Source organism: Clytia hemisphaerica, unplaced genomic scaffold (assembly GCF_902728285.1).
Source record: "Clytia hemisphaerica strain Z4C2 unplaced genomic scaffold, Clytia hemisphaerica genome assembly, whole genome shotgun sequence".
In the NCBI taxonomy this organism is placed as follows: Eukaryota; Metazoa; Cnidaria; class Hydrozoa; order Leptothecata; family Clytiidae; genus Clytia; species Clytia hemisphaerica.
This window is the reverse complement of record NW_027104352.1, coordinates 1-25570: the sequence shown is the minus strand read 5'-3', so window position 1 is coordinate 25570 and position 25570 is coordinate 1. Positions and strand designations below refer to the sequence as shown.

The 25570-nt window shown below is 35.6% G+C and overlaps 2 protein-coding genes and 1 long non-coding RNA gene across 3 annotated transcripts; all 3 read right to left on the bottom strand.

The window, feature by feature from the left end:
- Window positions 1-739: 739 nt before the first annotated feature.
- LOC136818031 (uncharacterized) lies at window positions 740-5164 on the bottom strand. Its single transcript, XR_010848184.1, has 3 exons — window positions 5056-5164; window positions 4394-4492; window positions 740-816 (listed from the first exon to the last, which is right to left on the bottom strand). It is a non-coding gene; the product is annotated as an uncharacterized lncRNA (long non-coding RNA).
- Window positions 5165-8692: 3528 nt separating this feature from the next.
- Window positions 8693-12632, bottom strand: LOC136818032 (small COPII coat GTPase SAR1B-like). The gene is made up of 7 exons (XM_067074398.1): window positions 12565-12632; window positions 12037-12156; window positions 11748-11813; window positions 10711-10814; window positions 10122-10253; window positions 9727-9808; window positions 8693-9418 (listed from the first exon to the last, which is right to left on the bottom strand). The coding sequence occupies exons 1-7, from the start codon at window positions 12605-12607 to the stop codon at window positions 9387-9389; spliced, it is 579 nt and encodes a 192-aa protein (XP_066930499.1). The 5' UTR covers window positions 12608-12632; the 3' UTR covers window positions 8693-9386.
- Window positions 12633-16020: 3388 nt separating this feature from the next.
- Window positions 16021-16938, bottom strand: LOC136818033 (uncharacterized). Its single transcript, XM_067074400.1, has one exon. It carries the CDS (start codon window positions 16936-16938, stop codon window positions 16021-16023), a length of 918 nt encoding a protein of 305 aa, XP_066930501.1.
- Between the last annotated feature and the right edge of the window lie 8632 nt (window positions 16939-25570).

Genomic DNA, 25570 nt, shown 5'->3' with positions numbered 1-25570 from the left:
AACCCGACTGAGGATGTGGCACATCAAAGACCGACTGTCATTCCTCTCCGATGGGAAATTGGCCCGCTCCCTTTAGAGCTTTAGCGTGGACGGCCGCCAATCCGCCATCGGAATATCAGATAACAAAAAGTCAAAAGTGCGCATAGTGTCACTTGAGCCTTCTGGGCCATTGACCCTAGACAGTTCTAGTTCACAAATTTCATGTATGATCATATGTATGCCATCGTATGTAAGAACTAAAAATCAATACAAGTCGCAACAAAATAGATAGGTGCGTGCAAATAATTTTTAACCGCGGCGGCCCGCTCAGAATCGGAAAAAACATCAAGAATATGAATATTTTTCTGGCGAGCAAGTCCGCTACGTAAAGCAGCAAAAGCCCCTGCGGGGCAAATAAGGACACAAAATTAATTTTATCAACATCGATTTCTGAAATACATCTTAATACTAATAGGCTTCTTTTGACGTATAAATGACCATTCCGAAGGCCCCTAGTTTTTAACCAAACTTATGGTATTTTTGGACATGCCATAATAATTACATGAGATACGCTCGAAAAATCTCTGAGTCTGACTCTTGTCGCGTTTGCGACAATAGAAATCATCTAGTTTTACCATGTACGTCCAGATGTCTTAACTCAATTAACTCTACCTTGATGTTGATGATTTTCCATTTCTACAATGCGTTAGAGATTCAAGTTAAAAACTAACATTTAGTTAACTGAATATTACCAAAAATCTTACCTGGCTTAGATATTTTCTCTTTATCTTTTTTCTTCTTCTCATTTGACGTCCCCGTCATTTTGGGTTTGTCGGCCTAAAATAATGATAAAACTTAACTAGACATAACTTGCACTAAAATACCACCCTTTTAAAGGGCTTGTTCACACTGCTTGATTTGCTGTCTTCATATAATTAGCAACAAAATATGATTATCTCTTCGCTAGTGTGAATGGCAAAAATAGAAATATTCCCCTTCCAGAGGTCGATATTCAAAAGGCCTGGAAAATTGTTTTTCTGCTAACGCCATAACCCAGCTTTTTGATTTGTTTTGACCCTCAAAACAAAAGAGCTCTCAAATATTTGTTTGTTTAAAATGTACAGAAAAAAGAAAATAGATTAAGAGGGCTGTGTCGCGTCTAAGATTACAAGAAAACAAAATCAAGAAGGGGAAAAGTATCAAGGGGGTCAGACTCAGAGTCAGAATTTGCCGAAAAAAGATGCAACAACTCGGTTTTTCATAACTCAAAAAATAACTCAAAAAAAATAACTCGGCTTCAATTTCTGCGGACCCGACAGCCAATTTTCCGCGTGCTGCATGACTATTCCGGCGGCTGGATTTTCCACCGTTCGGAACCTATTTCGACGCCAAAATTTCCGGCGAATTCTGACCCTGAACCCCTGACAAAAAAGTGTGTCTGAATACTAAAGGGGTAAAATCCCATGGGAGGGGGGTTGTACTTAGGCAAAATGGGTGCTGGGGTATGTGCGATAAGGTGCCATAAGGGTCAAAGAGTAGCCAAACGGCTAGAAATTATAAATTATTTGTTCTGAATGGCAACTTTCTCTAGAAAACTGTATCTGTTCTTTGAGGCCCCAATCACCTTTCAAATCACGCAATCACGCAAAAAAAATTTCCAAATTGCGTTATCACGAGTTAAATTTCTACCATGACGTTAATCACTTTGGTTCCTCCGATCACGCGATCACGTACTTTTTTAACATCTTAAAATCACGCAATCACGAGCTTGAAAAACGCCATAAATCACGCAAACACGAAAACCGCTGGGGCCTCGTTTTTTCTTGACAGACTTCCTGGATAAACTTATCTGTTTTTGAAAAATGTAGACTCCTGGAAATTTGCATCTGCTCTTAGTTTAAGGACTTTGACCATAGTCCAAAAATTGATTTTGGTATTTGAACATAAAAGTTATATTTCAGGTTCCTTAACACTTTTAACAAAGAATTGCCTTTATAAATTGCTTTTTAATCGAATCCTTTAAGTATTAGAATTTAATTGCAAAAATGACGTTTGAACTTTACAAAATGTTAAAATATGTGCATCACCTCTTTACAAAAGGCTTAGTTTTATGGGTAATTAATTTTTTTGTTCAAAATTTTTACACGTCTGCAAGAATTGAACTATTTCAAATTTTGCGGAAAATTTTTTAAAACGATGTGTCAAAAGTTTGACTGTTTTTTTAAGCAAAATCCAGATGAAAAATTGATGAAAAAACCCTATTTTGAAGATTTCGAGACAAGAAGCATTTACAAAAATTTTCCGCAAAAATTTTTATTGTTCGGTAAAAGATACACCATCTACTGCGAAAAAATTTTCAAAATGTTTTTTCTTCGCCGAAACTAAGCTCTTCAAAGTTGAAATACTCTTCCTCGCAAAAGTCTTCATTTTCTTCTTCGTCAAAATTTTTAAATGCAATGAATTTTTGAATTTTCAGATTCAAGAATAGTTTGTCTAACAGAAAATGTATATCATGCCATAGTTTTGTTGGTTACATCAGTCAGAAAACACATTTTAAACACGGCAATTATGAAAAATTCACTATGGTCAGAGCCCTTAAATCATGACTACTGGAAAATTTAATATGTGCAGTTTTTTTTTATTGAGCCCTCGAGATCCGCCTGAAAAAAAGTAACTGCTTTTGTTTATATTTGGTCCTGTATTCTTTGGACATCTAAGGTCTGCTGTTGGAAAAACAAGTGATATTTTTTTCTAATTTATTCCTGGATTTCAGAACAGATATTTCAAACTTCTTTCAATATTTTTTTAAAGTTCTTGATAAAATAGCTGGTTCCTGAATTTTACTCCGAAATTCCCTCTCCTGGAAAAATAAACACATTTTTTGAAAAATGTTGCTCCAGGGTCTCTGTAAGAGTTCCAAAATTACGAAAATCAAAAATCAACTCCCTTAAAGGGTCATAAATTTTTGAAATTTTTACTAGTAAATAGTTTCTCTAAGTGTGGCAAAAACGTCAAAAAATGGAGAAAATTGGAAAAATAGTCTCTCAAAGCATAGTATACTCAAAAGGTCGCAAAAGCGTCAAACTTCAGTTCCTCTAAGGGCCGATTTTCAGATTTTCAAACTTTGACTTGGACATACCCGTCATCTCATAAATCAAGTACCCCCCCCCCCTTCTTCGGGGCTAAAATAATGATTATGCTATTTCTAATTATGAAGAATCTCATCTCATTTTAACCCTATTCAACCTAGGCTTTTAGGGGCGGTTCAGAACTAGGGGGGGGGGGGGCTTTTCCTGAACCACCCCTTAACTTTTGATCTAGTGGGTCTTTTTCGATGAAATTTGGCACACAAGATCTTTGTGACGTAAGGTCACTTTTGACAAAATATTTTTTTGATGACGTCACTCATCATGCCCAAAGTGAGCAAAAACCGAAAATTTCCTTTGTTCTTATAAATAGCTATTGTATTCTAACAAAGGCTTTAGAAAAAATTTGCCTGAGTTTAAAATGCTTATTTTATCCTAAATATTCAATAAATTACGGTTTAAACGATATATTTGACAATGAAAATAAATTTGCATTGGAAAAGTGTCAATTTTGTGACACCTTACTGTCAGAAATGTCATCATGCTCAAGGTGTGAAAATATTTAGGTGTCAATTTTTTTTTTTTTTTGAAGCTAAATAAAAGTTAGGAATTTACAGAAAATTTCACGGCAAAAGCTCTATCATTTCAGGAGCTATTAGCAATAGTTTGACCTCCGAACAGAAAGAGCAACCCCCCCCCCCTAGTCCGAATAGGGTTAGATCGAACGTTTATCGGAAAATCATATCATATTGAAATTCAGTGTGAACAGGCCTATAGAGTGAAAGTATGTTTATGTTTATGCTTCGTAAAAATAATTAGCGAAGCGAAAGGTATTTCACCCTTTATCAAGAAGGATTGATTTGTTTCTTACGTAGATGTTTAAGTGGGTGCGTGGTTTGAGTGGTTATGTGGGTGAGTGTGTGTGTGTGGGTACAATTTCTTTTTGCGTGGGTGCTCGGGTGCGTGGGTCAAAACATTTTTTGTGCTGGTCTAAATAATTTTTGTGGGGTTCGAAACTTTTTGCGTGGGTGTCCAATTTTTTAGCGTGGGTCCAATTCTTTTGAGTGGGTCAATTTTTTTTTGCGTGGGTCAAATTTGTGCTTCATTGAAAATTTAAACATTACAAAATGTTACTTTTGCAAGCCCTCGCCAGCTAAAAATTTCCTTAGTATATCGGCTAACAGAAAATCTTTGGACAAAGGAAATCGCTTATTAAGCATTCTCTATGAGGAGCACAAATCCGTTAATGCGATGCCAACAGCCTAATTGAATAATAAGATAGGAAATTATTCTAAACAACCCCTAAATATACTACGTCTACTACGTACCTCAAGCCGCGCAAGGCGGCACCCAGCTAGAGGCTTTAAACTTTGTCTTCTATTCGATAGGTTTTCCTTTTTGTTATGTAAGATCTTCAATTGTTAAATCTAAATAAATATTATGAAGAAATGATTCATCGCCATGACATTTTAGTAATTAATAAACTTCAAAATAAAAATGACATTTTTGTTTAAGATTTAACAATCAACGCATTTTGAGCCATACTTCCTCCAGATCTACCCATGTCACACCATGAACATAAACGTACTTGAAAATCACTTACAGTTACACTTAAATTTACAAGAAAACCCCCCTGTCTCACAGCCCGGTGGAACTTTTTTCCAGTGAGGATAAAAATTCCCAATAAATGAAATCCCAATGGGGGTAGAAATTCTATTGTTCCAAGGTTAAAAAGTCCAGTGGGGATGATTTTGGAGTGCAATTTTCAAACATTTAGTAGTGATGAAATCAAAGTCAATTTCCCAGTTGGGCTGAAATTCCAGGGTATTTTCCCACCGCGGACGAAATATTGGACAAATTTTCTAAGGGGGGCTTGTTCCTAGTGGGTCTGTGACACAGGGGTGTAAGAAAGCGTTTCTCAAAAAATTTTCAGCAAAGCTTTCTACAAAAATAAAAAAGGAAATTGACGTCCTGTGACTGTGGCACTTACCTTTGTTGTTTGAAAGAGATATATAAAATATATGTGAAGAAATATACGCAGTATTAGCAGCAAGGTTTTCAGACTAATACGAAGATCATCAAACAAGCCAGCAACAACCTGCTGAATATCAACTGAACTAAATTGCTCATCAAAAAATTTCAAACGCCCTATATGAAAAAAAAATTGACATGAACCCAAACTTATCACGTGTCTAAACTAAAGAGTTTCATTGGTTTAAATAGAGTTTGATTGTTTGCAAACCGGTTTAACAAGAATTTCTACTACTAATAAACATCAACTTTTTCTCTTCCAAGCTAAAACCAAGGATAATTAAATCCTAAAAGACTAAAGGTCAAAATCAATGTCCTTTCTATGCCAAAGACACCTACTGCTTAAGCTTGTCTAAATTTAACATCGACTAAAAGGTATAGTTAATTCCACTTCTATACAGACTATATGTAAAGACTTATTTACAACTCCGTATGAGGGCACTTTTCAAAAAGATTCCACGAATGCCAAAACCGGATTTAAAGATCGAACTAAGTTAGTTATCATTATCACGCGATCAAATCAAAAGACAAATTTGGAAGCTGATTCCATAAGGCATTTGATATCAATTAAATTTCAAATGTATCTTGAGACTGTGCAGAAATAAATAATTGAGCTAAAATCTAGAATCAGAAATATATCTTTGCATATAGGGTTAATGAACCTAGCTGTCAAGCATTAAAGTCAGAGAGGACTTCTCATTATAACAACGTCTATACTACCTGCTGTTTTGTAGAGGTCTGCGATTAAACCTCTTTCTAAGGGGAAAAGAGTGCGACAACTCTTATTAGATTGATATTAGCTCTAAGAATGGCTGAAAAATTAAGCAACTTGACCTTGTAACCTAGCCCTGAAACTGAGCGACCAAAAATACCTGAAAAGAGGGTTTTTTGGCATTCAAATGTGTACCGGTGGTATTCGAATGCCAAATTTGAGGTATGTTAGACATAAATGAGATAAAAAGGCAAAATTTTTGAAGTTGCTAGGCTCAAAATTCATAAAGAAACCTTTTGGCTGAAATCCGGAAAATCCTAAGCAACTCCAGCCCTGAGCCAAAAATTGTTTATAAAAAGATGTGGAAATAAATAGCCTGCCAGAAAAACCATTTCATTGTTCACATAAGCAAGCCTTTTGGCAGCAAGAGGTGTCAAGAAGAATGAAATGCCAGAAAACTCTACTAGCTGATACATTAGAGTTTAAATTTATTGATTAGCACAAATTATATGTTGTGGAAATAAGGCTCGTGTTTATAAATGAATTCTAGGATAACTGCTCTCAATATCAATATTATGATGGAAATGGCCAAAAAATTAAGAATATGGTTGGTAAGAATATCACCATCATGGATTTGGTACTGAACTGAACTGAACCTAGAATGTCATTTTAGAGCATTTTATCATTAAATTGCCCCAGCAATGCTAAAAGGTTCTACAAAAATGCCAGCCAAATCTTTGCTTGAGGTATGTATCACATGCTAGATTTTGGCTGTGATCGGATCCAAATCTAAAAATACCGTAAGAATATTTCAGGATGATTTTTCCCTAAAAGTAAAGAATATTCAAGATGAATTGGACCCAAGCACTATTCTTATAAAAAAAGCATGGAAATGGAAATGAAAAATGGTGAAAGGTTTTGTTTTTGAATAGGAGATATATCATTTGCATACACATCAATTTTAATTTACAAGCTTTTTCACATTGAATTGACACGGATGTGGAGCAAGATTGGTTAGAATGTGGAATAAAAAACAATTTTTTTAATAATATAACAATAGTGAGACACCGTCCTGTCATGAATTATGTGTCTATAATATAAAACACTTATATAAAAATAGAGCCTTGTGAAATCTTGGACCCCCTAATTTGGATGTTTAAATGCGTCTTACGAAGTTAGGGGTGAAAGTTTCCTTGCCGAGTACGGCAAAAATTAAAATAAAGATTTCAAATCAATACCATTTTATGATGCATTAACTGTTGACAATGCGGGTGATATTTGATTTGTATGAAGGAACGAGCGAGATGATTACTAATACTAATTGAATACCTTTTGATTTGCAAATAAATGAAAACCTCAAAAATGTCCTGGTGATTTCTTTAGTATTAGAAATCATAGAGGTATAAAGAAAGACAGGAGATGAATTTGTCGGTAATTGGTCGTTAAAGTCTTTTGATTTCTTTTATGTAATAAATCAGAAGAAATTCTAGGCTCGCCCGAAGAAATATGACTTTTTAGTAGAACTCAAGTTTGCTCTGAACATTCTTGCTATCAGCACAGATATCTGTAAAGCCCGAAGGGCTAGATTTGCAGCTTTTATCAAAAAGTGAAGCTCATCTTTGGAAGGATTTCCTACCAGAGTCACGTGACTAAAATATGCAATTTCACCGGTTTGAGAGATGTGAAATAGCGTTTGTCGGCTACGTTTTTTGATCTCGCGCTCCGAAAACAATTAAAATGCTAGATCCTATCCATCGGCACGAAATTTAAAAAGTCAAATTTTAGCTTCACTTTTTTTTGCTGGAGAAAGCTTAAAGTTGCAAATCTAGCCCTTCGGGCTTAGATATCTGTGGCTATCAGCATCGAAGATTTCTAGCCTTCTAATATACGAGAATAAAATAAAATTTAGCTCCACGAAATAAGTTTGCGTTCAATTTTGTCATCCATTAAATTTTGTTTTGAAAAGATATTTTCTCCAGCCAGAAAATAAAAAGTTATGTATAAGCACACACAATTTCAGACCCAATTTGTAGACAAAAAGTCGCTGGAGAATTTTGGAGGAAAGTATTAAGCAATAGAGTTCACCTTGAAGAAAATGTTGATCGAAAAATCTTGTCATTTGATGAAGGATTGCAAAGTTTACAGGCCTTTTTTTAATCCAAATATTTTCTTACACAATGTCAGAAACAATGAATCTCATCTTATTTCCAACACTTAAGTTAGCCAATAAGATTTCACCTATCAACAAAAGAGCTCATTAAAAATGCACGATATATGAGATTATGAGCATGCATACCTCGTAATTTTTTTAATCGTAGGGCGAGCATGGTTACAATAGCATACTTCTCCTGTTTCTTTATACCTCCATGTAGAAATCATCTCGCTCTCGCTCGTCCTTTCATACAAATCATACATACTTTAGGCGTACAAACTTTCGCGAGCAGAAACTTTCGCGATTTTCGCGAATTTTGGCCCTTTTCGCGAAAGTAAATGTATTTAGAAATTCTAGGTAGGGCCACTCGCGAAAGTTTATGTTCGCGAAAAATTCTTGAAAAAATAGAAAATCTGTAAAACTTCAAACTTTGAATAAAATGTAACTTTATGGTACTTTTCTGCCTGCTAAAAGACTAATCAGTCAAAGGACAAATGTTTCAAGCCAATTTAAGAAGTATTTGTCCCTCTAAGCCATTGTTTTATGTGAAAATTCTCAACTTTACGTCTTGATTCGCTAAAGTTTATGCTCGCGAAAATTATTTTTCCGTTAAATTCGCGAAAGTAAATGTCGTGAATTTCGCGATTTTTCGTCCTCGCGAAAGTTTCTGCTCGCGAAAGTTTGTACGCCTAAAGTATATTAAGCTAAATGCCAAACAAAGAGACTATAGTATTCGATTGTAGATTAATTTATCTTTGTATACAAATTCGTAGATATTACAATTTTTCCGAGCTTTCATAAAATTTGTTAACGTCAAAAGCGAAAAAAAATACCAAAAAATATAAGGTTTACTATATATTCTAAAGTATCAAATAGATATATAGAACAGAGTAAACAATTTTATAAAGACCTAAGCTAAAAGTGAAGAGAAGAAGGTTTTTGAGGAAAGAATGTTTTTCAACATGGAATAAAAAATCGAAACCAACATAGATACGAGACACTGTCCTGCATAGAAAAATATTCGCTAAAAATTTAAAAAAAGTTTAAGTTGGGATGAACTAAACCAAAGATCAAAAGATGCAATTCAATAAAGACGAACAAAAAAAAAGACTAACTTTAAAAACTATCTATAAAAACGAACGGTCGAAATAATTCTTTGGGACATCTCCAAATAAAATATTCAAAACGGAAGCGACAATTCACATTCACATTCATTGTCTCGCTCTTTCAATACCTAATTAAAACAATGTCCACTGTTGTATTGTACTGAATTGCATGGCTTTCTAAGTTTCGGTCACCCTTCATCAACTGTTTCATTATGAATGACTTTAAACTCCCTCTCGAGATGGTTGGGTTTTAAACAGGTCCTCTCGACTATTGGATCTGTTGGCTCTAATGATTATCTATCATCCTTTGGAAAGGCAAATTAATTTATGAATTGTGATAACCAGCGGAAACCTAAAGGTAAGAAAAAATTGGAGTGATTTTAAAGTGATTTAATTCTTCAACTTCCAGATGTTTTTCACGAAAAATGGAATATGTATAAAAACGCTGGAAAAAGGCTGAAGGTAGTGTCCTCTTAGATGTGCTAATTTTGTCGCCCAAGACAGAAATATTGAGCAATTCTTTTGAAAAGTCGATGCGTTGACCCAATATTCTTGCACGAGTTTCAGAGACAGAATTGCTGTATGTAAAGCACCCTCAATTCAATTCAAAGTTACTTGCATAAGAAAACCTATTTTTCAAAGGGGAATAGTATTACATACCTTCACCGTAACCTTGTCGTTTTAGAACAGAAACCATAAATAATTCGATAGGACGAGCGTTCATGTCTTTCGCTGCAACGTTCTGCAAAAGTAAGAAGTAGACGTAGAATGAAATTCTCAGCATTATCATTGTTATTGTTATTAAAGTAAAGTTCGGGTAAGAAAAAGCTCTTATACCCCTTATTAGACGATCTAACTTTCTTGGCATCCCCTCTAACCCCAAAAGACTTTCCAATCCTTCCCCTTTTCAGCCAACGTTCTTTCCTTTGTAGAAACTAACAATTTTGGATGAGAGAATTCAAAAATAAAAGATAACACAAGTATCTAAGTGTATCTATTCAATTAAAATAAAGGCTTACAGTTGTCGATAAAAGTTTGACCTTAAATTATCTTACCTTTCCTGAAGTGAGGCCGAATAAACCGAAATATTGTCTGATGTAATCTTCGCCGACGGCTTCTGGTTTGTCGATTTTATTTCCTAATATCAAAATGGGTGCGTTTGCAAGTTGTTCGTCCGCTAGTAAACTCTGGAAAAAGAAAAATAGAGGCATTGTTAGAAAACTCAAAGAGTATGCTCACGTATAAGAAAAATAACGAAAATGTGAACGAAACAAATACGTACTAAAGTTGAAAATGCAGAAGGGTCTCTTTAATTGAAACCTCTATAACTCGAATGTCTCCTTAACTCGAACAAGTTTTCTAGTCCATTTAGTTAACAATGCTAATTAAACGTTACTCCATATAACTGGAACAAATTTGTGTTCTCCATAGTGTTCGAGTTAAAGAGAATCCACTGCAGTTTAGAAAGTCTATCTTACTTACTACTAACTTCTATTATGACTGAAGATAAATAATATAGAGGAATTCAATTTTCTATCCAAAACATTCTTATTATTCCAACTCTACATGCTTGATATTTAGGATAAGATTTTTGAAGGTTTTTGAAAGGGCATTTTCCCTATAATTCTAATGAACTGCACTTACGTCGAATTCGGCTTTGGATTCTGGTAATCGTTCTGGATCAGCGACGTCAATAATGAAGACAATTCCGTCGACAGCAGGGAAATATTGTTTCCATACCCTTCGTGCTAAAGAAAGTGAAAAAAGTTTTTAAGTTTACTTAAGGTTGGGGACACGAGAATTTTTTTTCGCGTTGGTGCAATGCAATATGCTCCATCCCAACAACACAAGAAAAAAGTGCTTGTCCCATGGTTCTTTTTTTCATGGAACAAAAAGTGAGGGAAATACCCAAAAGACTACTCTGTACCAGAGTGTATCTCACGTTTATCGCTTCGTAGTACACTATGTGCGCATTATCTGTTTGATAAGAAAATTCCCGTACGGAGATCTCTACGATGAAGTATGATTTATAAATAACAACACTTCTTTCGTCGTCTCTCCTCTCTCACCAACACTCCATCGCAGCGATTGGTTTGAAAAATCTCAAATGAGAAAAGACATGACAACAGACCCTCTACGACAATGAATTTTGAAATTAGCCGTAGATACTACGTCTGTGTACGGACAACCAAAAAACACGCTGATTTTGTCCTTTGGACTTTTCGTGTTCCCAAGCCTTTAAGATTTGAAAACGTTTTTATTTGATGCTAATAATAGCAACCCATATAAGCTGTTCTGATTTAAAAGAGTTTGTGAGCTTGCCAAACGGTTGAGATAATTTTTTAAAAGATAGTCATCAAACAACCAATGGGCTTTTCCAGAAAAAATTTAACATGGGGGGTGGAGCATATAACATTTTTTGGAAATGTCCCCCCCCCCCGTTTTGTGACTTTTAACCCCCCGGACAGTAGGTCTAACCCCCCGGACAGTAGGTCTAACCTCCCAGACAAGCATTAGTTGACCCCTGGACATTAAAACATTAAAAATTACTCTCAAACTGAGCAAAACCCCTGGATAAGACAGATTTTGTAGATTTTTCATTATATCCGGACACTATATCCTCCACCCCCCTCATGTACGAACATTTTCTAGGGCCTAATGCGTATACATAAAAAGCTTACCTTGTTTGTGACCTCCCAAATCGAATGTTTTGAATTTCATACCACCCATTGTTAATTCCTCAGCAGCTGAAAGGAGAAAGTACATTTTGATCAAACGTATCTTGATAACAATAACACCTTGTAGAAGAACAGAAAGCAGAAGTGAATTAGGCAGGAACAACTAATATATTCAGTGAATTAATTTTTGCGGTTGAGGCATGGATTTTCAACAAAAAACTAAATTTTTTTGTGGAAGACCAGAGATCCAGTCTCTGTGAAAATCAGTTACCAAATCCTCTAAGGTACTTACTGGGATGTAGAGTTGGGACGTGCTGTCCCATTCTGTTGTCTTTTAACATATGTAATAGCGTTGTTTTACCAGCATTGTCAAGTCCAAGGAAGACAAGTTTTCCATTTTTATTCATCAAACCTGTAAAAAAAAGAGAGATTATTGGGGTAAACTCTATGCAAAATGAAATGAAGAAATAAATTGCATTCTTGACACTCGATACTAAAGGGTGATTTCTACAGGATGTCCCAAAAACAAATACTGTGTCAGAACACGACTAAAAATAAAAAAGATTTGTGTAAACAAAAATTAGTATTAATGTGTTTAAATATAATGCAATGTAATATAAAAGTGTTTTATTACATAATTGATGTTTCAATTTTGTTACTAGGTTTATTGCGTTTCTGCTTCATTGTAACAATTTAAGTGTTAACTACTGCGTTTCGTTTAAAGAGAGAAACGTCATGTTCTGACATAGGAATTTTTTTGGGACACCTAGTACATTCTAAATCAGCTAAAAATTAGTATTAGTTCAAAATAACAACTTACCGAGGTACTTCAATGCACCAGTAAAGTAATCCCAAAGCCACATCTGAAACAAAGAAAAAGAATTAGGTGATTTTGACAAATTTTTCATAACTTTTTTCCAAATTTTTTGACTTAATAAATTTTCAAATAAAGAAAACTTTTGTAGTCCAATTAATTACATTTAGTCAAATTTCTAAAAATGTTTGCTCAATTCATATAGCAGGACCATTCAAAAGTGTCAAATTTGGCAAAAATTGGTCCAGAGAATATAAAATGTCTCTATAGCGTGGTCTCTGTGCCAAATTGTCCTAAAAATACTATTTCTCTAAAGTGGGGTCAAAATCAAAAACCCTACGTCTTTAAAGGAAGAAACCTTTGCAGAAGAAACTTTTGCGAGTTTGCAGTTTTTCGGCCAAACCGCGAAAATGAAGTTCTGCAAAAAATGCTGAAGGTCCCATTCGCAAAACTTGTCATTGGCGAAAGTTAATTCCTGTAATTTACTTAAAATTCATTTTTCAGAATTTTCAAATCTTACAGGAGGAAAAATGAACTCTTTTACAGATTATGTTAATATTTCTAGTTTGTGTTTGTTTCTAGAAGGAGTAGTGGAAGAAATTTATGAACATTAATTAAAAGTTGTCTTTTCTTTGATTTGCCTCATTCCCGAAAGTCAATTCTCAGGAAATATGGTCAAATTTGTCATTGGCAAAAATTAATTCTCTGTACTGTCATCATTGGTAATTAAAACAAAGGATTTTCTGTCAAGAGCCTTGTAAACATTCCAACAACTTCCATCGAAATGATCTATCACAGCGCTAAGTCTACCATTTTTAGCGTGGTCTGAGGATTGAGCCAAGAACGCTCACAGAATGTCTGCGAGCTTCTACGCGGGTGAAAAACTTGAATTCTTCATTTTCTCAAGCAAAGAGTAGGCGAAGTGATTCTAGCTTTATGATAGTGCCGCAGATCATCAGCTGGATAGTATTCGATTATCATTATACCTTTATTTTCATTCATAAAATTTTTGCAAAAAAAAAGGAAAAATAATAAAGTTGTATTTTTTAGACTGCCATAGCGGGCACCCCCCCCCTTTAAAAAGGGGGGGATTGAGAATTTTACTGAATTAAAAAGAAGGGGGGGGTTTGTGAAAATTTCAAATAAAAGGGGTGGCTTGGACAAAAAGAGGGGGGTTAATTTTTAAGGGGGGGGCTTGGAAGATTTGGCAATTTGCAAAAGAGTGTTTTCCATTCATTTTTAAATTTCTCAACAATTATTATATTTCCATTCATTTGAATGAAGCACTACACTAGCTAACATTATTGGTATCTTAAATATCTTACTGTATCTGTTAAAAAGTAATTTCTGCCATCAGATTCATATTATTGTATTCTTCAGTTTAATATCCTTGGAATATAGTTAGAGATTGTAAGAGTTTGTGCGTAAAAGGTCGAAAGAGGGGGGTTGAACTTAAACCTGGGAAAAAGAGGGGGGTTGAATAAAAAGAGGGGGTTGAGGAATTTTCATTTTTAAGAGGGGGGTTGAGCTAAAAGAGGGGGGGGTGCCATTTTTAAGGGAGGGGCTTGATACCCCTCTGCCCACTATGACTGCTCTATTCACATAATAGTCATTTGGGGTCATCTGGGAACTTTTCAAGCTTTAGTGTCAGGAAGTGCTGCAATCACTTTGACTATATTTTGACTGAATTCTGATATCAAGATAATGGTTTGAAATCCTGATAGTCTCATTATCAAACAAGGCAGCTCATCTCTAAAAAGTGTGTCCCATATTTGCCCCATAGTCAAATCTTAATCTTGGGGTAATTATGGGACACTAAAGTTTAATAAGAAAACTACAAACTTGATTTTCTAGTTTAATGGAATCATAACTACCGCCAACTGCCCTAACTTGGGACGACTGGTCGAAACATGGGACTGTTGATATCTGGCCTGTATTTTCACTTACTGTTAAATCTCTTTGAAACAAATTTGTTTTGATAACTCCACCAAGTTCATCAATCATACTTTCTGTCATAACATGTCACAATAACTTTCACTGATAGCGCGCACTGTTTAACTTTTTTGTTTTCATTTGAAATGACCGGACGCTGATTGGAGAATAAAAAAACGCCCGCCGCCTAACCGCCTATCTCCTGATGGGATTAACAAATTACTTTGGAGGTTCGGTGAAATGGTGGCCGAATTGCCGTCCCATGTTTTGTCAGATAGTCCCAAGTTAGAGCAGTTGACGGTACACTCTAAGTCTTTCAAAACCTGCGAAGGTTTGTATCTAAATATACTTCAGTTAGTCTAGATTTCTCTATACAAATATTACTGATTGAAGTGTCTCGTTATTACCCCCAAATGGGAAAAAGCTGGGGTAAAAATGGGACACTGTCACTAATTTTATTGAAAATCCTTTAAATGATAGCACTTGGATTTGAAGTCATCAAGTGGATGCAAAACCTCAAATATCATGACCTTTTTGAAAGATATCTGGATTTTTCAATAGCATTTTATACCTGTCCCATATTTTCCTGAGGGTGTCCCGTAATTACCCCAAAATGTGGGCAGGGTAATTTCCAAGCACTTTTTTACCAACGTTATTCGGTGGCAAAAACTCAATTTCGAATTGAGTTTTCAAACTCAATTTTGTTAAGAAAAATATGTGAAAAGTAAACTATGCAAGATAGAGAAATGACGATACAAAAACTGACCTTTGTTTATTTCTGTTTATATTTCAGCTGTAAATAGGTGTAAATAAGATACATTTCTTTGTTTACTATCGTTTTCAATTTTATGATTTATTGCTAATTTAGCAAATTATTTGATACATCAAAAATGGGTTGTGGTGATAGAAAGTATAGTTTAGTTTCAATGAAACTTTAAAGTCCTTATTTCAAAATTTACCTTCAACGATATGGAAATGAGATTAGTTTATTTTAAGTCAAAATAAAAGTATTGCTTTTACCAAAAGATAAGGATTCTCATTAACATTCACATTAAACACCTCTAAAACATCTCAAATTAAGGTTGTTTTTTCATAATCAAGTTAGAATCTTTAGGCTACTATTATGGATATGCAAGAAATCACTTATTTAGGACGTTTAGAGGGCAAAAATTTTCTTTGTCATCTTGTGTAAAGGTCATACTTTGATGAATAAAATAAAAGATCAGATCTCTAAGATTAATACATTCAGAGTAATGCCCAAATTAGTCAAAATAATCCTGTAATTACCCCAGATGACTATACTGATTTTGAAAGATCTTCCATGTGGCGTTTTTTTGCAAACTTCAAAAAACCAATTTTTGTCCCGCTTTTGTTAGACTTTAGTGCTTGCATGCAGTGTAGGGTACAAAGTCCAACTATATTATGTTTACCGTAATTTTTGTATGAAGAGTTAGGTCTATACTGTCAATAGGCCATCGCCGTTCTCCAAAACAACTTACTTCAGTATACTTCAGTTTGATTTGATGATATTCATCTGTCCAGCTTGTTGAGCCCAACACGTATAATTTGATCGAAAAGAGCATGTGATTCAGCCAATCTTGTTTGTCGCGACGTAGTGTGAGGTTCGTCGGGTATAGAGCACAGATATTTATTGAGTTGTTTCTTGAATGAATCTTTTGAACAGCCAGTGATATTTCGTATGTCAGAGGGAATACTGTTGAAGAGTTTTGGACCCTGTACAGCTAAACTCTCACAAATAAATTTGCGAAAGCTACTTCGTTCGATTGTTCGTAGTTGGCATTTTCGACCATGACGGCTTGTAGTTGAAGACGAGACACCACCTTTTACAGTGCCATCACCCTCAGTGTGGCTGAAATTTGGTACTATACCCTCTAGTATCGACCAAATATAAATAAATCTGTATCTCTCCCTCCTCCTTTGTAGAGAATACATTTTCAATTGTTCCCAATGATTGAAAGCACTAAGGCCTTTGATTTTATTGAAGAAGTTCTTTTGTACGGATTCAATCTGCTCAATTTGGTGGATGCTGTTTGGTGACCAAAGCTGAGAACAGTAGTCGAGGTGAGGGAGAACTAAGGATTTCCATAACGTTATCATAACATCACTGCTTCTGTTGTTGAATGTTCTCAAAATCCAACTAGAAATGTCCTTAGCTTTTGCTATCATTTTATTGATGTGATCAGTGAATGAGCAGTCACTACTCATCCACACTCCAAGATCTTTGACAGAGTTTTTGTTTTCAATTACAGTTTTGTTGTTAGTGAAATAGGTTGATAAACTTTTTGATTCAGTATCTTTACCGTATTTCAAATGTTCGAATTTACAACTATTTAGTTTCATGTTATTGTTCTCAGTCCAATCATAAACTATGTTGAGATCATGTTGCAACTTGAACGTATCAATTATTCCTTGGATTTCTTTAAGCATTCTAGTATCGTCAGCAAAGCTTGCAAGGATTGAATACCTGATATTATCATCGATATCAGAAATCATCAGAAGAAAAAAAATTGGCCAAAGTACTGTTCCTTGAGGTACTCCTGATATGACAGGGGCACTTTCGGATTTGAAGCCATTTACAACAACAGATTGTTTTCTGCCTTTCAAAAACGATTCAATCCATCACAATAGCTTTCCTTTGATCCCGAGCTGAGACAATTTATGTAACAAAATTGCATGATCAACTTTGTCGAACGCCTTACTGAAGTCCAAATAAATTGTGTCGACATTAATACCTCTCTCAAGGTATGATAGTATTGTATCATAATGTTCAAGAAGTTGACTCAAACAAGATCTGCCTTGTCGAAAGCCATGTTGGGAGTCATTAAAAATGTTATTCTCTTCTAGATAATTAACAATGTTTTTTCGCACAATCTTTTCAAAGGTTTTCATTATGTGCGAGGTCAGTGACACTGGCCGATAATTTTGGGCTTCACCTTGGTAACCCACCTTTATAAATAGGAATGATATGACTGTCTTTGAAGAGATGTGGTGTTACCCCGTTATCAAAACACTCTCTCCAGATTGAACAAAAAGGAGTTGCTAGTTCTTGACTACAATTTTTGAGAAAGATTGCAGAAAAACCATCGGGTCTTGGTGCTGCATTTTTGGATATTGTTCCAATCTCCTCAACAAAGTCCTCTTTCGTAAAATCAATATCAGTCAAAACAAAATCACCGTCTTTATCAATATATTTTGCGTTTTCGAGTGGTGTACTGAAGACTGATTGGTACTGTTTTTGAAGAATGTCTGCCATTTTTTTACTGTCAGACACATAATTGTTTGTTGTTTTATCTATTAAAGGACCAATTCTAGCTTTGGTCTTACTATGTCTTTTAGCATAAGAAAAGAAATATTTTGGATTTAGTTTGATCGCTTCACACGCTTTCTTTTCTGCAGTTGTAGTACTCTTCCTGTATGAGGTTTGTAATTGTTTTTCAACATCAACAAGTTGGGTTTTGATTTTTTTAATCTGAAAACAGTTTCTTGCCAAGATGAATCGTTTTTCTAGCTTAGAACGCCTCCTCATTAGAATCCTCCTTTCTCTCGGAATTCTTTTATTTTTGTTCGTTTTGTAATTTTTCTACAATTTTTTTGCATATTTTCAACAGTTTTTCAAATTTTTCTACAGATTTTAATTCTTAAAACTCATTGTCCCAGTCAATTTGAGACAGTTCATTTTTTACAGATTCCCAGGCAATTTCTTCGTGATAGAAATTGAATTTTTCAAATGAGTTACTTGGAATTCTGTTGTTTGTTTCAGTTACTGCTTCTATAGTTTTATGAATGTTAATATTTACAGATGAATGGTGCGTTATGTTTGGGTTCTAATGTACTAATTCACGGTTGTTTGTCCATACTAAGTCAAGTATATTGCCATCTTTGTGTGTTTCCTTAAGGATACACTGTTGTAACGTAAATTCATTTGCAAGTTCACTTAACAGATATAAACATTGCTTCTCATCACTAGAAGCTCCTTTTGTAGAACTCCCACAAGGCCAGGATGCATGTGGAAGGTTGAAATCTCCTAGCAAGAATACTCTTAGGTTCCAAATAAACGGGCCCCCCCGCTTGTTAATTTTTCGAAAATTTTCCAACCCCCCGGACCTTATTAGGACCCCCCCGTTTATTAATCTCGAAGAATATTTTCAGCTGTCAAAGAGAAGGTCCCTTATTTTGCTTTTTAAATAGCGTAGTTTTAGCCTATTTTTACCTTATTTTTGGGTTTCAGAAGTACAATTTCCAACCCCCCGGCAATTAGGTCCCCCCCGTTTATTAAAATCTAGAAAATTTTCCAACCCCCCCCCCGTTTATTTCGAACCCCCCCCCCCCGTTTATTCGAACGAACCCCCCCCCCCCCCCCCGTTTATTCGAACCCCCCCGTTTATTTGGAACCTAACAGTATGTCTGGTAAGGTATTTTCCGCAAAAGTATTGAAAGTATCTCTCATCTTATTTCAGAAAATTCTTTCGAGGTTGATGGATGACCGTGAGATGAGTCATCTGGTTGTCGATAAATAACAGATATCAATATGTTTAATTTCTTGGAGTGAACAATTAGCAGTTCATTCACACCATTTGAATACTGCAACACTGGTTTAAAGGTTGAACTGATGTCTTTTCTAATGTAAAGTGCTACTCCTCCACTGTGTCGACCATATTTCTTTTTGGTTCGTGATCTATCAGCTCTAATTATGAAGTAGCCGTTACAACTATGACACCACCAGACCTGATCGATCGTTCTTTTGTATTTGAACTACATCGAGTAACGATTAAAGTTTGATTAAAAAAATTTATCGAACTCATATATTTTTTTAAAAATTATGGTTAAAAATCAATGGGTTGCTTTTTGATCAATTTCGTGTTTGACAAGTTCGTGCCGCTCTGCCACAGATTGTTTGATTGGTTCGAAAAGTTTGATTGGTGGTCTGTATTAGACCAGATTTATGGGGCTGTATATCCACAAGAATCCTCAATTTAAAAAAACCCTACTTTTAAAACAGATTGATTGTCAGTTGACCGCTGCTAGCGGGTGTCAAGTTGTTTTTTCTGAAACCTTGATTTTCTCTTAGAGTGAACTGACAGTCAGGCACATCCTGGCAAATGAACGGGGTATTTTTCACTTGCGACCATTGGCAAATGAACGGGGTCGAAAACGAAAGTGACGTAATAGCGCCGAATACCCAGTTTAATTGAACCGGGTTGGAAATATTTTGCTTCATTTCAAAGAACTGCATAGATGAAATTTTTTTTCCATGGGTCAATTTTGTCTTCGAAGATTGAAGAAACTTTTAATGAAGAAATACAGTTCCCAGTTTTCTTCCTTTTTTCCCTTTTTCAGTTTGAAGTTCATTTTTATTCATTTTCACGCTTTTAGCCTGAGACGTCCTATCTCATTTACACTGGGTGACGAATACCCCATGCAAATGCTCACCCCGTTCATTTGCGAGGATGTGCCTGACTGACTGAGATACTGGCAAGACAGTCTGGGAAATCATCTCAATTGCACGCTTATGTTCCTAGGGCGTGAGCGCGCAATTGCATGGTTATAATTTACGCCCGCTCCCGCCCCGGTTGAAATTGCTTAGGGATTTCAAGGGGTTCAGAATTCTCTAATTCGGGCGAAGGCATGGTTTAACGGGCAATCCATTTTTATGGAATCTTCTTCTACGATAAATTTTGAGTAAAACTGCCCTAGGCTTTTGAAATTCAACAGAGCTTTCGGAAGGAATTGTGTGTCAAAAATATAGGAAATTTTAAAGCGTGCAATTGGACGCAAAAGCCGTCACCCGTCAATCTTGCTTAACGCTTACACCGCCCGTTTCAGAACAATTTCGATAAGCGTGTAATTACACGCTTAAAAATTCTGCCATTTTGATAACCGTGCAATTGCGCGCTTACGGCCTCGGAACATAAGCGTGCACTTGAGCGGATTTCCCAGACTGCAAGAGGACCCTGTCGACGCACCGGACTTAATGAACACCGGACACACAAAAGTCCGGTGTAAAATGAGAATTTTTTTACCATTGGACAATTTCTACACCAGACTTAAGGAAGTCGCATGTCCAGCGTCGGAGAAGGATATTTTTCCCACCGGACAATCAATCAAAACACCTGACATGACCAGCCCGGCGGTCTGTCCGGTGTTTCTTAATTTTTTGTTTCATAAATGAAATGTTCGGCGTCCAAAATTCCCTATATGCAACACCGGACTTATTGCGTCCGGTGTAGCAAAGGATACTTTTTGCAACCAGACAATTACACCGGACAGTCCGGTGCGTCGGCAGGGTCCTNTCAATATCAACAAGTTGGGTTTGATTTTTTTAATCTGAAAACAGTTTCTTGCCGAGATGAATCTTTTTTCTAGCTTAGAACGCCTCCTCATTAGAATCCTCCTTTCTCTCGGAATTATTTTATTTTTGTTCGTTTTGTAAGGTTTCCTAATTGGAACAAATTTTTCTACGATTTTTTCGCATATTTTTAACAGTTTTTCAAATTTTTCTACAGATTTTAATTCATAAAATTCATTGTCCCAGTCAATTTGAGACAGTTCATTTTTTACAGATTCCCAGGCAATTTCTTCGTGATAGAAATTGAATTTTTCAAATGAGTTACTTGGAATTCTGTCGTTTGTTTCAGTTACTGCTTCTATTATAGTTTTATGAATGTTAATATTTACAGATGAATGGTGCGTTATGTTTGGGTTCGTTGGGATGCATGAGTAGCTATGTACTAATTCACGGTTGTTTGTCCATACTAAGTCAAGTATATTGCCATCTTTGTGTGTTTCCTTAAGGATACACTGTTGTAACGTAAATTCATTTGCAAGTTCACTTAACAGATATAAACATTGCTTCTCATCACTAGAAGCTCCTTTTGTAGAACTCCCACAAGGCCAGGATGCATGTGGAAGGTTAAAATCTCCTAGCAAGAATATGTCTGGTAAGGTATTTTCCGCAAAAGTATTAAAAGTATCTCTCATCTTTTTTAATATTTCAGAAAATTCTTTCGAGGTTGATGGATGACCGTGAGATGAGTCATCTGGTTGTCGATAAATAACAGATATCAATATGTTTAATTTCTTGGAGTGAACAATTAGCAGTTCATTCACACCGTTTGAATACTGCAACACTGGTTTAAAGGTTGAACTGATGTCGTTTCTAATGTGAAGTGCTACTCCTCCACTGTGTCGACCATATTTCTTTTTGGTTCGTGATCTATCTGCTCTAATTATGAAGTAGTCGTTAATTTCAACTTCTGCATCCTTGTGATCAGCAAGCCACGTCTCAGTTAGAGCGATGAAAAGTGAATTTTTCTCATGTAAAATATCACTTACAAATGGGACAGATGATTGGACAGTTAATGGTTTTAGTCCTTGAATGTTGAGTAGCGTGAATGATTCTAAGCTTGCATCATATGCTGGTTGTGCATGTGGTGTTGAAAGATTGGTTGAGTTGACCATTGGTTGAAATTTGGGACTTGATTCATAAGCCTTGGTGGTGGTTGAGGTTGATTTTTGTTCATCTCTGCAAACTTTTTGTCCATTGTCTGTAAAATCTCGTTTTTCAGATTTTGGATGAGTATTAGAAAATCCCTCTCCTTATCACTGGCATCAGGAATTTCGCCAAGGACTCTCAAATTTGTATCTTTCCTGTATTTTAACGAATTCTCAGTTAGTGTTCCCTTGACATGTACAAATTTGCACGATTTGTCAAGACATCTATTGTATTTGATAGAGTTGGAACACATCCTTGGGTGGAAAAATTTACAGTTTTTTCCTTCATTACATCCCCTTGGTTTTTTATTTCCATGTCTCAAAAGTTTTTTACAAGCTTGGGGGTGCTTGTACTGACATTTTTTACCTTTTATACCAAACTGACAGTTCCCTCTCAAATAATATTTGCACATTATATCCTTCTTCTCCTTTGGATGCTCAGTACCAATATTTAAATGTTGTTCGGCTTCTCTGGTATTTTTGAGTTCATTGCTTTGAGTATTTAGTGAAATTTGAGCTACTGCTTTTGAGAAGTTCTTGTCGATAACATTAAGTTCACAACTCTGGCAGATATAGTGGAAGCCTGGTATCGATTTAAAGAATAGCTTGGGCAAACCTTTGTCGTCAAGTAATCTAAATTTTGAAAGGATTTTACTATAGCATTCACGATGAACTTCTTGTCCACAACTTTCACAGCAAAGAAATGGTTGACTTCCATGTTTGAATCTATACTGTTCATCGCATATCTGACATATATCAGGAAAGAATGATTTTACTTTAACAATAAGCATGTCGATTGCATCATCTTTCAAGACTTTTTCAGTTATTTCCTGGTTTGGACCCAAATAAATCAAAGTCTTCAGGATATCGTCCTTTTTAACTTTTTGGATGATTAGTTTAATCTTTGACGATGGAATGGATGGATCGTAGAGTCGTAAGCAGTCACGGATTGTTATATCAGGTGCATTAGCACAGAGTTCTGCAATAATCTCTCTCCAGGAATCAATATCGCTATCCATGGGATTCGATGCCATTATAAACAAGATCAAATCAATATCCAAGGCCACTTTGTAAACAAAGTGGGTAGTGCTGCATTAACCGGTCTTAGCAGCATTTGCCGTTCTTTTTCATTTATTATTTTATAATTTTTCTTCTTTCTTTCTTTCTTGCTTTTTTCCTGAAAAGAATCGGCCTCTCCCAAGTGTTTCCACACAGGTTCAGCCTTTGACTCAAATTTGGAGTTATGGTGTTTCTTTTTATTTGTCTGTTTTTACTGGTCTACATAGTTTGGATTTTTTGAAAAATCATCTGCAAAAGGTGGCATTTTGAGGTCCCTATCACTGGCACTTTGTGGAGCAAAGTGGGATTCCCTTGAAAATAAGTTAAAAAGGATTAAAATAAATGCATTCACACAAAATCTCATCAATGGATGACTTTTTGTTCTCCAGATAATGCGATTTTCCAGACTGACATTCTGCGGTCCCCCCTAAATAAAGTATAAAAGTTCAATTTGAGAAAAAAATACCAAAAACCTAAAACTTTGAGGTTTAAGTTACTGGGAAGAAATTTTATAATAGAAGACCTTGTAAAAACACCAAAAAAAGTTTAAAAAAGTACAGAAAAAAAAAATTAGAGCAAAAGTAAATTTCCCGTACATTCTGAGGGGCAAACACCTGTACGCAACACTTTTTGGGAGGTAAACAAAGCGCGATATTGCAGTTTTCAGGCAAAAAGCCTTACAAAACACCCAAAATATTGATGCCAAAAGAGCCTCCAATACAACTGAAGAACTACCAAAGTTGTTGTTTTTCTCTTTCTTGTAGCTTCTGCTGGCATCTTGAAAGCTTTGTTTTGTTTGTTTTTTTTCAAATTCAGTGTATTTTTAGTAACATGTAAACAAGCTAGATTTAGATATAAGCAAACGAGTTCTTGTTTTACGTTGGAACTTTTAGCACCGCTCACGCTACCATTGGTCCCATTTATGTTTACCTCCCAATTTCAATGGATCCATTTTAGCGCGATTGTTTTTGTGGAATTTTCCGAAAAGGTGTATTTCAGAAAAGAACTCCCATATGAATTCCGATACATAACCCGTTCATTTCGGAACAGCTTCAAGAAAGTCATAATGGCAGATGATTTTAAAAGTATCTGAGGAAATGTGTGGAATTTATGGATGTTGATGGCTTGTTGATTCTTTAAAGAAAAAAGATAACAGGTATAGCTTTTTCTAATCCTGGAATATCGAGGTTCCAGCTACACTGACAAAGAGTATATATATGAAACGATTTTAAATCAGCGATGTGATATGCTAGCTAACCTAGAACCTAATTTGAAAGATCATCTATTTTTGTGTGTTTTTATCAACTGCAAAAAACTGATTGCTTTAGTGTGCATAAGTGCAGAATTGGTACCGTGAGTGGTCCTAAATCCGACAGCCCTGCCTAAATCCAACGTGGTCTTTCAAAGATACAAACTGAAATAAAAAAAAACCTTTTGCTGTGACGCAACGAAAATATCAAAGTGTCAACTAAGGCGGTCATTGAAAAATTTTTCTATTCGCGTCACCCGCCTGCATCAAATTTTCTGCTGATTTTCCGGTGCGGAGATGCGAAAAAAATCTGGGAAAAGCAATTTGTTCTTTTAAAGTAAAGCTTTTTCTCAATTGCTCTGACGACCATTGAAAAATTGTTTTGCTCGCCTTACCACCCGCCCCTGAGTTACTGGCGTGATTAAAAAAAAACCGGGAATGTTTTTGACCGCCCGTCAGTTAGTCACACTAGGAAATGTAGCTTTCAGAAAAAACAACATCAGTCATCTACAGGATACATTTCAACAACAAGGATGAGAGTTACCTGAATCAAGTTTGCAAGACAATATTAATTAAAACTTGAAAGTTGGAAACAAAATAAAACGTGCAGCAGCCAAAATCAACCAACCAAAATTTGTCATTCAATTCCCGAGACAGCGCTTCGATTTTTAAGGCCTTGTTTATACGCTAAAGTAAAAACAATTACGCACATGTAAATGGGTCATTGTTTGAGGTCCGGCAAAATTTCCGGGAGATAGCCTATCCGGCAGTGCGCGGATCTAGGTGGGTTCCGCCTCCCCCGTAGATCTTTTTCTTGGTAAAGTTGATCTTCAAATTAGTTTTCAAGGTTGGCTTGGCTCAAATTTTTTCATCTATGGCTCAAATTTTAGGCAATTTCTCAAAGTTTTTGAAAATGTTAATTTCATTAAAAAGCGCCGGGTTATTTTTTCATGAATCCCTTTAGAAGTTTTGCGGTGCATTTTTTTGCTTGAGAGTCAAGTAAACGATAAAATAGCGCTTTCGCAGCATTAATCTTTGATACGCATTTTGGCGGGACGCTAGTGTGGCTAACTGCCCGTCCGCCCGCATGCATTTTTAACACCCGTTGCGACGCCAACAGAGCATTTTTTCGATGACCGCCTAAACTGGGAAATTCGATACACAGTAAACCAGTTGAACCAAATAATTAACAATAATTGCTTCTTATACGAAACATAATTTTTTTTGCAATTATGTCAAACATCATAAATGACAAAAATA

Bases quoted from the DNA above. Each gene is read 5' to 3' on its own strand.
- LOC136818033 (XM_067074400.1), bottom strand. From the start codon at position 16,938: ATGCTTAAAGAAATCCAAGGAATAATTGATACGTTCAAGTTGCAACAT.
- LOC136818032 (XM_067074398.1), bottom strand. From the start codon at position 12,607: ATGTGGCTTTGGGATTACTTTACTGGTGCATTGAAGTACCTCG. The intron at 11,814-12,036 runs GTAAGTACCTTA...TTCTCCTTTCAG, and splicing joins CGTCCCAACTCTACATCCCA to CTGCTGAGGAATTAACAATG. The intron at 10,254-10,710 runs GTAAGTGCAGTT...TTCTTTTTCCAG, and splicing joins AATCCAAAGCCGAATTCGAC to AGTTTACTAGCGGACGAACA.